Source organism: Felis catus, chromosome A1 (assembly GCF_018350175.1).
Source record: "Felis catus isolate Fca126 chromosome A1, F.catus_Fca126_mat1.0, whole genome shotgun sequence".
Classification (NCBI taxonomy): domain Eukaryota; kingdom Metazoa; phylum Chordata; class Mammalia; order Carnivora; family Felidae; genus Felis; species Felis catus.
In genome coordinates, this window is record NC_058368.1 from 114119587 (window position 1) to 114137389 (window position 17803).

The following is a 17803-nucleotide window of genomic DNA, read 5'->3' on the forward strand; positions in this document are numbered from 1 at the left end:
ACTCTATGGTCTGACAAATCAGAATAAACACAGACATCATACAATACACACACAGTCTTTTAGGGATAGAATTCTCAACAGGAAATAAAACTGTAAAAGAAAGTGATGCTAAAGCCTGACATAAACATCCAAACTGTTTTTGGGTCAACTAGACAATTGCTCTAAGTTCCTTTAAACTAGAACTGAGGACCCACACTTACTTGATGGGCTCTAAGGTCATTTTGGACTCTAATATTTAAAGAGTCTATGATTCTAGGGAATATCACTTCTGCACTGTCCCAGAAGTGACTGGACAAATCAGGGAGAGCCCTGAGATTAAGTCTGAAGCTGCAAAGCCTGACTTCCTCTCTTAGTTCTCTCTAAACCCCAGCTTCTCCGTACCCTCCCTGAAAAGCTCCTGCTCTGCACATGTGTCTGCTATTATGACCCATGCCCCACCCCACCCCCATCTCCTGGCACTTCAAACTCCCCTTGCCTCCATGAGCTGTCACTGTCACACTTCTCTCCCCTAGTCTGAACTTAGCTTCTCAGTCTTTCACACAGTTCAACACTGCCAAGGTGACAATGAGCTAAATTAATCTGTGCTAAAAGAAGAAAGTTAGGAGAGAAATATGTCCTGCTAACCTGTCCTAATCAGCAAGAGTCTCCTTCCTGTGTGTAAATCTTTAAGAACTTTCTGGAGAGAAGTGAGGTGAGGTATCATTAAATCATACTCTGTAGTGAAGGGGCAGGACAAAGGGAGAATCTGCCCTTTGGACCTCTTAAATATTTTTATTCACTGAACACAGTTTCAATTTTATCTCTGCCAAGGGCCTCTGATATGGGTCTTTGGGTCTTTGACCCAAAGCTATTTCACATCTCAAAAATGGAATCATTACAGTTACCACACATCTCTCCCACATTTTGCAAATAGCTTTTTGCACACTGTCCAGTTCAATTTATATCAACACATATTTTCTTACACACCTAAGCAATAAACAATACTGTCAGAGTTAAGTTTTTTTTTTTTTTTTCAACGTTTATTGTTGGGACAGAGAGAGACAGAGCATGAACGGGGGAGGGGCAGAGAGAGAGGGAGACACAGAATCGGAAACAGGCTCCAGGCTCTGAGCCATCAGCCCAGAGCCCGACGCGGGGCTCGAACTCACAGACCGCGAGATCATGACCTGGCTGAAGTCGGACGCTTAACCGACTGCGCCACCCAGGCGCCCCTGTCAGAGTTAAGTTTTTAACCCAGTGTCCTGTGTATGAGATTATTCGTGGACAATTCTGCTCATCCTTATAAGGTCCCTCCTGAACCCAAAGGCTAGTTACAAAGTTGAACTTCAGGCTTTCCCTCAGAACCTAGGTACCCTTTCCTCTGATTTCCCAAGAAATATACAGGTCAGGGAAGTATATTTCTCATAATAGAGGTTAAGAGCTCTCTGAACTAGAGATGGACTATGTGGATTTTATTGCTGGCTTCACCACTCACTAGCTATGTGACTTTGGGCAATCTGTATAACCTGTATAAGCTTATTCTTCCTCACTTATAAAATGAGAATAATAGTAATTGTACATCTTGGGGTCTGTGAAGAACGAATAATGAAAAGCATATAAAGTGTTTAATACAGTGCCTGGGTATTAATCTTATTTTATAATTGTTAAAAATCATAACTCAGAATGGATTGTACATGGTCTTTTTTTTTTTTTTAATTTGCAAAGCCTGCTTAATGCTACAGATTCCTCTCTCTGGAACTCTTCTAGTTACACATAGCTCTAGCACATGTCGCTGTCCATGTGGTGAGTAACCTGACTCCCATCTAAGGACAGTATGTGGTCTTAGCTGTCCTGTGCACACAGTATTCCTCTTGGCAATAACTCTATGTGTGTGTAGGGCAAACAGAAATGGAAAGGCCTCTTTTAAAAGTCAGGCATGATTTTATAACATAAAAACTTACATACTCAAGGAGTGGCATCGAAAAGGACAAATATCCTCTATGTTAGGTGAAATATAAAAGGAAATAAAAGTTTTAAGGTTAAATATTAGTCTCTTCTGAATTTAGCAGGATGGGAAAGACATTAGGAGGAATCTAATCTCCCCCACCTCCAAGATGACTTCCCAACTGGCTTATCTACTTCAGAGTGCAACCACCAGAGAGGGTAACATTTGGGCTAAAGTAATGGCTCTTACTGTTTTTTATTGTTATTTTATTTTATTTTATTTTAATTATTTTTTTTAATATATGAAATTTATTGTCAAATTGGTTTCCATACAACACCCAGTGCTCATCCCAAAAGATGCCCTCTTCAATGCCCATCACCTACCCTCCCCTCCCTCCCACCCCCCATCAACCCTCAGTTTGTTCTCAGCATAAGAGTCTCTTGTGCTTTGGCTCTCTCCCACTCTAAACTCTTTTTTAAAAACAAGAGAAAGGCTGGAGAAATTGGTATCTTTGTGTGCCCCATTCTATCAGAGTATTAATATATATATAAAACAGGTAAGTTTTGATGTGGGCTTGAGGAAGTGATAGCTTTGGAGGGCCCAATCTAAAGGAAGAAAACTCTACGGGAAAGGGTTCTGGAGAGTCAGTGATGACAGAGGTGGAGAGAGCTTACAAAATATAAACTTTCATCAATTTGGTAGGTCTGCCAAAAGTTGGATTGAAGGTGGTTGACTGCTTCCAAGACAGTTAACTCTAAGCAAGTCTTCTCCTGACATCCCTCATCAGCACAGTCACTGCCAGTGCTGGAGAATGAGACCAGAAGATAATGCAGATTATTCTCCTAGAGTCTAGGCCTCTGCCACCACGGCTCCTTTGCCCCAGGGCTGGTTCAGTTTCAATATTTTATGCTCAAGTAATAAAAAAGAATCTATCAAACCCAACCATGAGCTAAATTCAAAAACTCTAACAATACTAAGTAAAAAGTAGCTTGCCACATAATTCAAACCAAACATCTGTTTGTCTTAGTATTTGAGTCATAAGACCAGAATTTTTTATAACAAGAATTCTATACATTGGGTTTTTGACAACTAGTTCCCATACTGCCATAACTGAGGGTCCAAGAAATCACAACAAAACAAACTGAGAGAAGTTTCCCTTCAAAAGACAAAGAATAGTGGCACCTGGGTGGCTCAGATGACTAAGCATCCAACTTCTCATTTTGGCTCAGGTCATGATCTCACAGTCTTGAAATCAAGCTTTGAGTTGGGCTCCTTGCACTGGGCATGGAGCCTGCTTAAGATTCTCTCACTCTTCCTCTGCCCCTCCCCCTGCTCATGCTCACGCATGCTCTCTCTCTGCCACCCTCTCTCTCAAAAAAAAAAAAAAAAGAGCGAGAGAGAAAGAAAGAAAGAAAGAAAATTAATTAATTAATTAATTAATTAATTATTGCAACACTTGCTCTTAGAGCCCTATGCCAGGTGAGAAATTCAAGAGAAATTCAACTACCCTGGGGCCACCATCATGTGAAAAATCCAAGCCACAGGAAGAGGCCCTGGAGGAAGAGATTCCATGTGAAGAGAAAAAAAGAAAGACAAACACAAAGACAGACACTAAGCAGCACCAAGGTGCCAGACATGTTAGTAAGGAAAATATCCTGGAAAAATGCACTTTCTAGGCCCAGCTGCCCCAACTGACAACATGTGGATCAGAAATGAACTACTCAGCTAATGCTTCTCCAATTCCTGACCTAAAACAAGTCACAAAAGCAAAGACCATACACCTCAAAAGAGCCCCTTAGTCAGCAAGAGTTTCAAGGTACGTCACAGTTTTTTCCAAGCCCACTCAGATCTCAGCACCAGAGAGAGGAAGTAGTGACATTCCTACTCATGACCAGGCGTCATGTTGGAGAAGCATTCTGAGAAAGGCCATGCACAATGTGGACCCTGATAATAGGAAAACCAGAACAGTAAAGGTTGAGACACATAGAGAGCAAAATAGAACTCTGTATGCTACTTAGAATCTAGTAGTTATCTTTTAAAACAGTTTTGTAGAGGGCCACCTGGGTGGCTCAGTCAGTTAAGCCTTCGACTTCGGCTCAGGTCATGATCTCATGGTTCATGAATTGGAGCCCCGTGTCAGGCTCTGTGCTGACAGCTTGGAGCCTGGAGCCTGGAGCCTGTTTCAGATTCTGTTGTCTCCTCCTCTCTCTGCACTTCCCCCACTTGCACTCTGTCTCTATCTCTCAAAAATAAATAAACCGTAAAAATAATAATGATAAAAAAATTTTAAATAAAATAGCTTTGTAGAAAGACGAATGCATAAAAAAGATGTAGTGTTTACACACACACACACACACACACACACACACACACACAATGGAATATTGCACAGCCATAAAAAAGGGTGGGATCTTGCCATTTGCAACAACAGATAAACCTAGAGGGTATTTTGCTGAGTGAAATAAATCAAACTGAGAACAACAAATACCATATGATTTCACTCATATGTGTAATCTAAAAAACAAAACAAATGAATACAAACAAACAAAAAGCAGAATCAGACCTAAAAATACAGAGAACTGGAAGCTGCCAGAGAGAAGGGGGTGGGTGAGGACATGCGCAAAATGGATGCAGGGGAGTGGGAGATATGGGCTTTCAGTAATATATTAAATAAGTCATAGGAATAAAAGGCACATCATAAGAAATAGAGCAATGATATTGTAAAAGCATCACATGGTGACAAACGGCAGCTATACTTGTGAAGAGAATAGTATAACATAAAAAGATGTTAAATAGATGAATCACTATGTTGTACACCTGAAACAACATAACTTGTGTCAACTATACTCAAATAAAAAATTAACAAAAAAAAACTAAAGAGCTGCACAGACTTAGTAGTTTTACATCAAAACACTATTTAGTTACTGCAGAAAACCATAAGAACTAGGTAAGTGAATATTTTATACTAACACGGAGAGACATGACTGCTAATCTCCTTAGTATAGATCTATTTGGCACTGTGTAAAACCAAGAATTTTGACAAACTTTAGGGAAGAGCAAAACATTAAGTATGATCAGGTAAAATCTCTAGTTGTCTAGAAAACAACAGCCCATGCTTCACATTAGTTTAAAAATAAAAACAGGTGGGGTGCCTGGGTGGCTCAGTCGGTTAGGCATCCGACTTCGGCTCAGGTTATGATCTCACGGTCCGTGAGTTCAAGCCCTGTGTCAAACTCTGTGCTGACAGCTCAGAGCCTAGAGCCTGTTTCAGATTCTGTGTCTCCCTCTCTGACCCTCCCCCGTTCATGCTGTCTCTCCCTGTCTCAAAAACAAATAAATATTTTAAAAAATTAAAAAATTAAAAAAAATAAAAACAGGTAATTTCTTTTTTTTTTCTTTCTGAAAAGCAAGACAGAAAGAACAAAAAATGGAGAGACAGAACCAAGCATGAAGGTAGTATGGTAAAGCATAAAGACATCTGGAAAAATAAAAACGCACTATTGCTAGAAAATGGTCTAGATAAACGGGAAGAAATGAGGTCCGTTGGTACAGCCCCCTATGTACTACAACTTTCTTAAGAACTTTCCAAACCGTCATCAAAATACTCAGTGTCAAACACCATCTTTTCTTAAAACCTGAGTCTGTTCACAAGCCAAATCTATTCATTTCTGCAGGGCACCCATGGGCCACAGACAAGAGGAACTCTGCCATTGCTCAAAAACTGGTAGAAATCAGTGGCACCTGGGTGGCTCAGTCAGTTAAGCATCCAATTCTTGGTTTTGATTCAGATCATGATTTCACAGGTTTGAGCCCCACATTGGGCTCTGTGCCAACCTCAAGAAGCCTGCTTGGGATTCTCCCTCTCTCTCTGCCCCTCCCCTGCTCTCTCTCTCTCAAACTAAATAAATAAACTTCTTGAAAAAGTGACAGAAATCATCACACATAGACACAACTGACAACTCCTTTTCTAACTGAACTCAGGTACTTCTTTCCTCAACTACTACTTCTTCCTCCTCTTGCTCTGTTAGGTATAATGTGAAAACAAACAGTGTCTTCGCGGAATCTGGTGCTTTGTGGACAATGCAAATTAATGAGCTTTCTGTAAATATACGTTACTTAGTATGGGACTTGTTATCAAGCAAGAGATAAACATTTAAGATAAACACTAAATCATAAAATAGGCAAACAAAAAACATATTGAAACAGCACAATAAACTTCTCCATCAAGTCAAATAAGTAACACTTAAGAAGGCACCAACTTTAGCTTAGTATGTGAATTTTCACTAAGTTTTCTCACTACAATGTGACATTTTAAGACACTGAAATATATGTTGCTAATCTGTCTTATATCACTTCTCTTTCCCCAATTTTTGCCTAATGTAGCTACTATCAGATTCTTCAGTTGTTCACTTTTAAATAGCTCAAATGGTCTATTTTTCAGACCACTGCACCTATATTATATCCATGAAGCTAGTATAACTCTGCAGACATCCTAGCTATTCATGCAATGTTATAAGGGCATCAGCATTGTTCATTTGTATGATCTCTATGTATCTTGTCATCTTTCCAGGGTAAGACTGCCAAGTCTTGGACTCTTCATTTGGTGGAGTCTAATTCTGTTCTCTCTACAAAGAGCTAGGGTTACACTCAGCAAAGGTTACCATTTACGTGAGCCATGAAGCCTGCTAGCATAACTCATCATGAAAGTAAAATCCCTAGTTATTTTTTCTCTCAAGGACATCCCGAGTGCTACCTAAAATCAAGAAGGAACTCTTCAGGACAAGTTGTGTGTAGGGCCCACACATATTTAGAATCCACATTTTCACTGTGATACTCTGGAGTGTGGCATTATTTCATAGCAGTCAAGCAAAGGGTTGCTTTTTTTCCCTTTGAAAACCTCCTTTTCTAATCCCTAGAGGAAAATACATGAGAATTGAATTCAAAGACTACAGTAGCTTTAGCCACAGAACTCAATATTTTAAAATGAGCTTTCATTTTAAAATTCTTCCTTTTCTAGAAATAGAGGAGGTAGTGTTCTCACATTCAGTTTTGTTTCATCACTTAACCAAATGAGTTCTGAAAGGTTTGCTTTCATAAATAAGTAACACTTTTAACCATTTAAGTAATTTCTAAAACTCAGCTCATCTTTCAGACCTCTGGGTTCTGGAGTAGCCTAAATGCCACCACTTCTGCTTTTAGGTCCAGTGTGCATCTTTCTTTCTCTTATCCTCTGATAGAATTTCATCTGCTCAGGTAATTACAGAAATCAGAGATTTTAAAGCATAATCAGGCCCTGAGAATTTAAAAATACTTAAAAAGAGCTAAGAGACCTAGAAGAAATTTCAGGGACCATCTCACTTCTCACTTCTCATTAGATATGAGAAAACTGAGACCCCAAAGGGTCTTGCCCAAGGTCATATAACTAATTGACTGATCTAGAATCAAAATCTAGATTTTCTCAATCCTGAATTAGCACTCTCTCTCTCCCAAATTACCTGGTCTCTCTATATTTTCATCCTTTTCGATATGATCTTCAGACACAGATTGTTTAATTCATGCTAACCCAAAGTAAGATGCAGGGTACTTCTTGGTTCCGTTAGTTATCACCATCTCCTTTCATTGGCTGGAAGATCAGAGACAGGAGAGAAAGTCCTGCCAGGCCTCCTCACTCCATGGATTAAGTGACAGCATGGGCTGTCTGGTGCCTTGCCCAGGAAGTCTGATTGTTCCTGCTTAGAACAGGAAGTATCTGGAATGTTAGGAGGCACAGTATCACCTTCCCTTTATAAGGACTGGATTTTCTGTTTTTTGTTCTCATTTGCCTAGGGACATCAGACAATTTCAAGCTGGGCAAAAACCTAAATCTCATCCACCACCAAGACTATTCTGTTGATGTTTTCTAGCTTCTCCTATGAGACATGCCAAGGGGCTTAGAGGAAACTCTAGCCTCTTGAACCAACTGACCTTATATTTATTTATAAGGCATGTTTCTTCCAAGAAGTTCCAAAAGTTTCATACACACTCTCTCACTTGATCCTTCCCTTCCCAAGAGGGGAAGCATTTCATTTTTATCTTCCTGCCACAGCCACAGTGTCCCTGATGTATACACAATTTCTCTCCAGGGTCTAACACTCAAAGGTTAGAGTCTCTAGAAGCCACACATTCTCAGCTGAAGTATCAGCCAACTGCACTATTCTAGGCACTAGGGTGCCTAGTGTTCACCAGAGTGAACAGCTCCATGACTTCATGGAGCTTACATACAAAGTCAAAAGGCTGTTTCATTACCCACTGAATTCAGAACCATAAATACAATGGATCCTGATAAAAGAAAAACAATCACTACAGTCTCAACTACTGAGAGGAATATCCACAGTTTTACATTTATCTGGTAATACAGAATCTATTTGCTAGGGGTGTATATGGATTGCACTAGAAGACAGGAGATTTGTATTCTAATCCTGACTCCTGTACCAACAAATTGCATGACCTTGAGCAAATAATGTAACCTCTCTGGCCCTTAATTTTATTTTTTGAAGACGATAGGCAAGATTTCCCATGTCTTTCTTGATCTTCAATGACTGGTGATGGGTTAACTCCACCTAGGATGGCTGGTATGGTATGAAGATTGACTGCCAACATCAGAAGAGAAGGAATCTACTTCAGTCGTTCTTATTTGTAGGATGGGGTTGAAGGCAAAAGCGCAAACACTGCACACCTTCTAAGATTATTAATAGCATCTCCCTATGCATTAATCTATGAAATCAATCAGTGCCACACCTACTCTCTGTTCAACACTGGGATAGATACTTTGAGGATGGGAGACATTTGAAAAGATCTTTAATGTTAAGGAGCTTCCAAATGAAAGTACGCAATAGTAAATAACTCAAAACAAAAGTGTATGAAAGAGGTTTTTAAGTTCACAAGAGAAGGAAATCAAAGAGAGCTAAATTAGAAACCCCTGAGGAAAGGTGGAACTTTACCTGTATCTATACATAACAACCACTATCACAACAATAATGGCAGCTAACATTTATTGAGTGCTTGATACGTGGTACATGTATGCATTAAGTACTTCTGTGGGCTATCTCATTTAATCCTCAAAACAACCCCAGAAATAAATGCTATTTTTGTGCCTATTTTACAGAATGGGAAACATGACACTTAGAGAGAAGCCTAATATACTTGATAAATAGTAAATCCAGGCAATGTGATCCCATAGTGTTCCTCACCATTGAATGGCTATGGAATGCTTTCTCCACAAGTGACATAAAGAGATAAGCACAGTATGTGGCAGCTTAATGTTCCCTATATTATTTGTTTTCTTTTTCTACCCACCCCCCACAAGTATTCACCCCACCACTACACATTCCCATCCGAACTCACATACCTACACACTTCATATTTTCCAATTTTAACATCCTTCTAAGTTCTGTTGAAGGTCGACTCTGGGAATGAAGTTTTCTCACAACAGTCAAGCTTGGTCATAGTACATATTTCTAACAGCCTATTGGGTGACTGGTTCTGTGCTATTCTGCGAGGTCACTGGCAGTATTTAATGTCTATGACATTAACACTTTTGATGTCTTACAGCACTGTTAAGGTAATTTCTATATTTCTATTATATATCTTCTGCACTGTTAAGGTAGTTTCTATATCATTATTATACATCTTCTGCATGACTGATCTTTTCATACAGTTTCATTGTGACAGCTAACTCTAAATTCCTTTGTGTTGTTCCTGGGGTCTTAGCATAGAAGACATCAGAAAGTATTCAAAAGTTCAAAAGCTGAGGTGTTTCAAGTGGCCCCGCCCCAGACTGCACAGAATTCTCAACACAGCCAAAGGGCAAGCAGGCCCAAGCCTGGGCACTCTGACAAGTCACCCACCAGAATGACAGAAGGCCAGTCAACAAACACAACTCTGGCATGACTAAGAGGAAGGGGGTCGGGAGTCTCAGTTCCCTTTCTTCAGTGTTCAATGTTACTAAAGAAAATAAAGACTCAGCACAATGTGGTTCCCAGTCAAAAAAGCAAAAAGCTGACGTGTTTGTGAAGTTTTCATTCATTAGAAAAATGATCCAAGTCAAATAAATACAGGCAACACTTCGAGGTTTGAATCTACCCTGTTTAGAGAGTCTTCAGGTACAGACTCTGTGACCAATTTTGGACATAAAGGTAATCTACACATGTTTGCAATTCCTTTAGCACATGTACTCTCACAGAACTGAACCTATCTTCTTCTGAACTACTAAATTATAATTCTACCTGTTCTTTCAAAATAAAAAAAAAAACTGGGGCACCTGGGTGGCTCAGTCAGTTAAGCATCTGACTCTTGATTTTGGCTCAGGTCATGAATTCACAGTTAGTGAGTTTGAGCCCTGCATCAGGGTCTGCGTTGACAGTGCTGATTCTGCTTGGGATTCTCTCTCCCCTCCCTACCCGCCACTCTCCAACCCCGCCCCCCACTCTGCCCCTCCTCTGCTCTCTTTCAGAAATAAATAAACATTTAAAAAATAAAAGAAAAAACCAACAATCCTTAAAAAAAAAAAGGCAACTCCAGTTCAAAGATTTTTTTTAATCTTTTACTTTATAAAATAAGTCAGTCACTTAACTAACTGAGTCACGCAGGCGCCCCTAGTAAATACTTTACATCACCAAAATTTTAGTTATAAAACTTCAAGATGATAAGGGAATTTTTAAAGACTGAAAAAGCCACTAAGAATTATGAGATTATGTATTAAGGTTAAAAGGACATTAATCTTATTCTAATGGATGGCATCAAACACTGTATGTAGAAGATTTTTTTTAAGTGGGAACTAATTTTTTTTTTTCATTAAAGTTCTATAGTATACGGGTGCCTGGGAGGCTCAGTCAGTTAAGTGTCCAACTTTGGCTCAGGTCATAATCTCACAGCTCGTGAGTTTGAGCCCTGAGTCAGGCTCTGTGCTGACAGCTCAGAGCCTACAGCCTGCTTCAGATTCTGTCTCCCTCTCTCTCTGCCCCTCCCCCGCTCACACTCTGTCTCTAAATAAACATTAAAAAATTTTTTAAAAAAGCACTGAAGTATAAAGTGACCTTAGAGCCTGGGTTTTCTGGAATAGTTACACTTTCAAATATTCTACTTCCAAAAGCGAATGGCTTTCTGAAAATCGTATTATTTTGTTATTCAGGCTAGTCTGTATAATCTCTTCCATCTCTTCTATCTGAAAATAAAATAAAAGTTCTTTGTGGGATCATGTGATCTACATGTTGGTTTGGGTAAATAAATCATCATAGACATAGCAGGGGAAAAAATATCAGGTTACAAATTTAAGAGATCCTGACTCTAATGTCTATTGAATTACTGCCTATGAAATGACCACTAGACTTTCAAATAGCTAACACAGAGGAAATATAATCAATACTAAGACTTGCAGTACCTGTGAAGAAAACCAAAGTACTAGCACAGAAGCCTGATTGTTCTTAATACTAAGAACTGAGATATATTTCTCTATTAAGTACCTACTCATAGAGATAATATGAACATTGACAACATCCTTCAACACAGCAATGTGCTTCAATGGATTTCTTATTATAATAAATATGCTGAAGACTTTCGACCAAAACACAAATTCACAGACACCAACATCTGCCCTCTGAAATGTTGTTTTTGGGAAGTGACTCAGTACCTCTTCTGGATGCCAACTGCTATAGCTCTGTAAAGGTAAATGTCTGGATTTTTTAAACTGAAAGTATTAAAGTAGTTCCATCCTTAGTCAAGAATTCAGATGTTCTGGATTGACCTACTGCCTGTAAACTAATTTGCTGGTTCTGGCGTGAATACAATATAGTTGAATTAAATTTTATTAAATTCCAGTGAGATCCAGACAGAATTTCTTTTTTCTCTTTCTTACAAGGGAAGAGGGAAGAAAACGTTTCTTTCTGTGATTGTGCATGGAATATGCTACAGAAATGTCAGAGTAAGTAAAGAATGTGAATGTGCATTTTTGTTGCAATAAAAATATAGAGGAAATTCTACTTTAAAAAAATACACCAGGGTCACCTGGGTGGCTCAGTTGGTTAAGCATCTGACTTCACGTCAGGTCATGAGCTCTCAGTTCATGGGTTCGAGCCCTGAAGCAGGTTTTCTGCTGACAGCCCAGAGCCTGGAGCCTGTTGCAGATTCTGTGTCTCCCTCTCTCTCTCTCTGTCACTCCCCCACTTAAGCTTTGTCGCTTTGTCTCTCTCTCTCTCTCTCTCTCTCAAAAATAAATAAACCATTTTTAAAAAATTTTAAAAATAAATCAACACACCAAAAAAACTCCTAAACTTTCCCAAACTTTAATGTTATTATTTGCTTTATAAATTATATCTTCCACATAATTTAAGTGTTCAGTAACAGCTCACTGATTATCAGACTAAGACAAAGGAAATTTAAAGCAGAACTATTAAGAGCCATAATCTACTAATTGATCAAAGAGAAAAAAGCTAAAATTATAATGCAAATCAAAAACAAAAGGATTATAAGTGAAAATGTGATACATTCAAATGAATACAGTGAAGCATTTCTATCAAAGCTGCCTCTAATATTTCTTTCACTGGACTGTGTTTGGTTTTGTTTCTACAACAGGATAAAGAAGAAAACCACTAGAGTTTCTTTGACCATCAGTTCCCTGGTTAATGAAACCTCCAACATCAGATCAAGTTATTCTACCTTAGTTCAACCACTGTATATTGACCCCCAAAGGGTATGTTCAGTTTTAAAAGCCTTCTGAGGGGTCCCAATAATGGAGACACAGGCCCAGAGAAAAAGAAATTAATGCAACTTTCTTAAAAAGTATACATGAGGGGAACCTTCAGCTGCATGACCTCAAAAAAGAACAAGAAAGAAATCCACGGGTCTCAGAAATAACTCCATGGTAGTTCTGTGGGTCAGCCATTTGTTTATGTCCCAGATCATAAGAGACAGTTGGTTTCTAGGAGCTCAGTCCCATAAAAGAGTATTCCAACTATCCATGGAATGAATTCCCTTTTAATTAAAAGAAGAGGGGAGGGGGGCAGGGAGATGCTTTTACAAAGGCCTAAAAGAGAAGACAAGAGCAACTGTATAGAGGAGAAAAAAAAAGGTAGTCAGTAAAACTTACAAGTTATTTATGCCTTTTATATACAGTCTCTACATAATTGCCAAAACTCATTTCCCAAATGTAATTGCCTAGTGTTACATTTCACCATCTCAGCTGATGGAAAGCTGCAGGAAAGGGAAAAAAAGGTGGCACAGGAACAGATATCTCAAATAACATTTAAATTAGAAGCTTTATCCTTTTCAAAGAGGAAATCTGGGGTGTGGTGGTAGCAGCTAAAATTGATTCAGTCAGTCCATGGCCACCATGTACCTAAGTTTCAGGACCTTGACAGAATGGATGACACTGTCTCTTCTATTTCTTAAACCAGATGCTGAGTCCCTGCAGCAACCTGTCCAGATCCACCTGTGTTGTAGCCCCTGTGTTCACCAAGGTAATTTATCCATACTGCATGAAGTTAAGATTTTATAGATAAATTGTAGATGTTATCAAAGCGGTAAGAAGAAGGAAAAGGGAAAACTAAGAAGAACCTCAGAAATAATTGTTTTATGATGCTAAAAGTGAGTACCAGAAGGGGAGAAATTACTGTTCAATGTCACAGGGCATTACTCAGGGATAAACTCAGGGTTTATCCTATACTCTTTAGACTTTTGGTCTAGGTCAATCTCCAGCTCTGGAGGGCAATTCTTGGATTCCACTCTCCAAGTAGACTATTCTCTACCTGACCTCATGGTTTATCCAATTCTCCGAACCAGCAATAAGATGCCCATTTGAAGAAGTCAATAAGCAAAGTAATGTCTATTTCCTGCTTGGCGAACAGTGAGAGATCAGGATTAAGAAGGCTCCTGTATCATCTATGGAAAAAGCAGGATTCAATCAATGAGGCCAACCCAAAGTAAGGTGAAACCTCTGGGCTCACTGTGCCCCAGTTTCCAAAACTGACAGAAATGGAACCACTGCTTCTTGCTGGCTGTAATGAGAAGCAGGGCAGACTTAACGTGTACCAAATACAGGAAGGAAGCCATAGGAAACAATGTCATTAAGAATAAGGAGCGGGATGCCTGGGTGGCTCAGGGAGTTAAATATCTGACTCTTAATTTCAGCTCAGGTCATGATCTCACAATCATGAGATGGACAAGGTGGAGACTGGGATCTCTATCGCCCTCTCTCTCTGCCCCTCCCTTGCTCATAGGCATTTGTGTGCTCTCTCTTTCTCTTTCTCTCAAAAGAAATAAATAAATTTTTTTAAAAAAGAAGAAGAAGGAGTATTACTCTAGATTCTGGAAGCTTGCTTGCAGCAGAGGCTGTCCACAATATGTGTTTATTATTTCTACAAGTTTCCTACTACATTCCTTCCCTGTGATAATGCAGCCCTGGTCATCAGGCCTCAAGGGCTGTGCTCGTGGTCAGTGTGTCTCACCTGATAGGACTTCAGATACTCCCTCTCTAGAGTTATAATCTGAAATGTAATTCTAGATTCTAGAGGATTCTGGAGCTGAAAACAGGAGAGGAAGGGAATCGAGATTTAAGGTGGATATTTACACAAATGCCACCCATTCATGCATGCACTGTGAGATCAAACCACCTATTTTTATATACTTTTTATATAACAGTATAACTCTTCACTCTTTAAGGAAGGTTTTCAGATTATTTATCTTAAATGAGCCTCAAAACCTTAACCAAGGCTGAGCATTTTGCTAGCCTTATTTCACAGATAAAGAAGCTAAATTCCACAGAGATTAAGAGTTTCCAACTTCTGGGGCTCCTGGGTGGCTCAGTCAGTTTAAGCATCTAACCTAGGCTCAAGTCATGATCTCACAATTCATGGGTTCAATCCCGACGTTGGGTTCTGTCCTGAGAGCTCAGAGCCTGAAGCCTGCTTTGGATTCTGTGTCTCCCTCTCTCTCTGCCCCCCCCCCCCCCCCGCACCACCCAGTCTCTGTTTTTCTCTTTCTCTAAAAATAAACAAACATTTAAAAAAAATTTTGTTTTAAATAGCTCCCAAGTTTTTCAAGGGTGCCTGGCTGGCTCTGTCAGAGCATGCAACTCTTGGTCTCGCAGTTATTAATTTGAACCCCATGTTGAGTAAAGAGATTACTTAAAAATAAAATCTTAAAAAAAAAAAAGTTTCCAAGTTCCTATGATCAGCATCAACCAGCTAGTGGAAGAGTTGAGATTTTGGTCCAAGTCCTCTAACTCATGATTCAGAACCCTTAACAAATTACAAATACTGCCCACGCTACATGACCGGTAATAAAGATTAAATCTATGACTATATATGAACTCAACAAAATAATACAACAAAGGGAAGAGTTTCCAACTAATTGGTTCCCTATTTTGAAAATTTAGATCTATTTTGAAAAATAGATCTTGGGGAAGTGAAAAACAACTTTCTCTATGATATTAAGGTAAAAATAACTTCTATGTGACTGTCAAGCACGCTATAAAGCACAAAGCGTCCCACCAACTACTTGTTTTGCTTAAAGGACAGTCAGATGTCAATAACTATGACAAAAAGCATACTTACCACAGTAGGCATCCTAAATCATTGCATATGGTGAAAGAGTTTCTTCCATTCTGTGAATTCTATGTTTCTTCTTCAGCATCTTCAAGACATCTCTACAACCAGTGGTCAGTCTGTCACATTTGAATGCCACGTCCAGGCAATAACCACAGTTCAAATTCACTGGCACAGAGAGAAAAAGGAGATAGCAGACTCTGAGGACTTCCAGATTCTGAGGAGAAGTATTGTCACAATCTTTTTGATTTGCTTTTTATTTCAATTAACCTTGAAATCTAATTCATGTTGTAAAGTTTAATAGCTGATCTGTTACAGGCTCAAAAATTTCTATTGTTAAACAATTATTATTTCAAATCCAAGTGATTCTTCAACAAACAACCAAAAAAGAAAAGATAGCAGGGTTTTTTGTTGTTTGTTTGTTTTATGTGTGTGTGTGACACAACAGTTTTAATGGCTGTGAAAAGACTGGTTTATTTTCACAAATTAACTATTAGTTCTTGACATACAAATAGCAAAAAAATATGAGAACATATTTTTTAAGAGTAAAACAAATTAATAATGATGCATAGCTTCCTAAACATGTTTTTTTTTAAGTTTCTTACCAAATAATTAATTTAGGGAAGAGTAACAAGTATGATGATCTATCTCATGCTAAACACTGAGTTTATACTTTATAAGCAATCTTTCATTTAATCCTCACATCAAAATTTTGAAGGATGCATTACCTACATTTTATAAGAAAAGTGAAATTCAGAAACACTAAATGAGCCTCAAAACCTCAGCCAAGGCTGAGCATTTTGCTAGCCTTTCCCAAGGTTACAAAGCTAATCAATGCTGCAAGTCAGGGTTCAAGCCCAAAACAGTTCTTGCACCAAGTGAAGAAAATATATTCATTTAAATATTAATTCAGAACTGAACATTTGTACATCACATTCAGGAAGGAAAATCTCAAATTATACAATCTCAAATTATACAATTTGATACTAGCATAAAGAAAAAATTTTAAATTACCCATATTCTCATCACCCAGAGAAAACTATTAATCTTTGTTATTTTTCTACAATACTACTACAGTATGTTTATAATGGAATATGCATTGTAATTAATGAGATTAAAAGAAAGAAGTTTTCTTGAGAAAAAGAGACTACCAGAGGATTAATGGTTCAGTAATGGTTCCCAATCAGAGAATGGGATAGAAACAAAGAATTAAGGCCCAGAGAAGTAATTTTCACCTAATCACAAAGCAATTCAATGGTAGAACAGGACAAAAACACAGTTCTTCTACTACCCTGCCAAGTATTCATTCCAATATGTACCTTTTCTGGGTTTCCACAGAATTTATAGCCTGTGACTCCAGATTACAGTCAACCTTCCATTTGCTTTATTCAAGTTATTTCTCATATAACATGGCCCCTTCTCCCAACTAAGTTAACCATCATGTAAATTCTCTTTACTCTCGTGTTTTATCTTTCAGAAGCTTGTTTATCGTCTATTCCTGGTAAGCACAATTTTTCAACATCTTGATAATAAATGATTAAATCAAAATTTCCATTAGAAGACTTTGTCTCCTAGATCAATTTTGCCTACATGAGCAGTTTTGAGGCTACCCTATACCACCTTTTGAGTTGACACAACAAAAGCAGCAAGATAACTGGGATTTATCAGTGTATTTATTCATCTATTCATTCACTTAATATAGTTCAGATGATGGCCAGGTTCCATTCTGGGCACTGAGGAGGTGTCCTGCCATCAAACACCCAAGCTGTTGACTGTCCAAGAAGTAGGGTAGGGCCCATCACACAATAGTCTTCACTGTACTAACAGTAGGTTGAACAATTCTGGCAATAATTTTTAGGTCAGTTCAGAAAATCTTTCTACAGGACCTTCATGCTAAACACTAAAGCTACAGAAATCTATAAGTCAGGGAATAAAGTGTGATGCTTGCTTTCAAGGAACTCACAGTATAGTAAAAAGATGTGTCAGAAAGACAGGACAGGTGATGGAGACTGTGCTGGGATTATTCTAGGTTGTGTTTTTAAGATTTATCATCAGGAGCCCAGTCAAAGACAAAAAGTCTAATCAGATGGATTTTTTAAAAACCCAGGAATACTCTATTTATTCCTAATATCTACTCTCCCTGACATCCTCCCTATTTGTTTATTAATTTGGGGTCTCCAAAAACTCTGGTCAAATTGAATCTCTTGCCTTTCCAGAGGAAGTCTGCACCTTGATTATCACAGAAGCATTTCCTGAAGACTCTGGAGAATTCAAGTGCATTGCACAAAATGAGGCTGGGACT

The 17803-nt window shown here is 38.6% G+C and overlaps 2 protein-coding genes across 11 annotated transcripts in view; one reads left to right on the forward strand and one right to left on the reverse strand.

The window, feature by feature from the left end:
- The window catches only part of KLHL3 (kelch like family member 3), a 282390-nt gene that overhangs the window by 244877 nt on the left and 19710 nt on the right, over positions 1-17803 (reverse strand). For all 10 annotated transcript variants that reach the window (XM_019832598.2, XM_019832575.2, XM_045059495.1 and 7 more), the window contains exon 2: positions 15511-15669. The gene's annotated coding sequence lies outside the window, so the exon portion shown is untranslated. The remainder of the gene's footprint in view (positions 1-15510; positions 15670-17803) is intronic.
- Positions 11817-16055, forward strand: LOC123385975 (palladin-like). The gene is made up of 4 exons (XM_045059522.1): positions 11817-11882; positions 12533-12650; positions 13354-13416; positions 15587-16055. The coding sequence occupies exons 1-4, from the start codon at positions 11857-11859 to the stop codon at positions 15800-15802; spliced, it is 423 nt and encodes a 140-aa protein (XP_044915457.1). The 5' UTR covers positions 11817-11856; the 3' UTR covers positions 15803-16055.

What these genes read in the sequence shown, in the direction of transcription:
- LOC123385975 (XM_045059522.1), top strand. Translation starts at nt 11,857, where the DNA reads ATGGAATATGCTACAGAAATGTCAGA. An exon ending in TATGCTACAGAAATGTCAGA is followed by an intron (nt 11,883 to 12,532) that starts GTAAGTAAAGAA and finishes TTTCTACAACAG; the next exon opens with GATAAAGAAGAAAACCACTA. An exon ending in TAGCCCCTGTGTTCACCAAG is followed by an intron (nt 13,417 to 15,586) that starts GTAATTTATCCA and finishes TTTCTTCTTCAG; the next exon opens with CATCTTCAAGACATCTCTAC.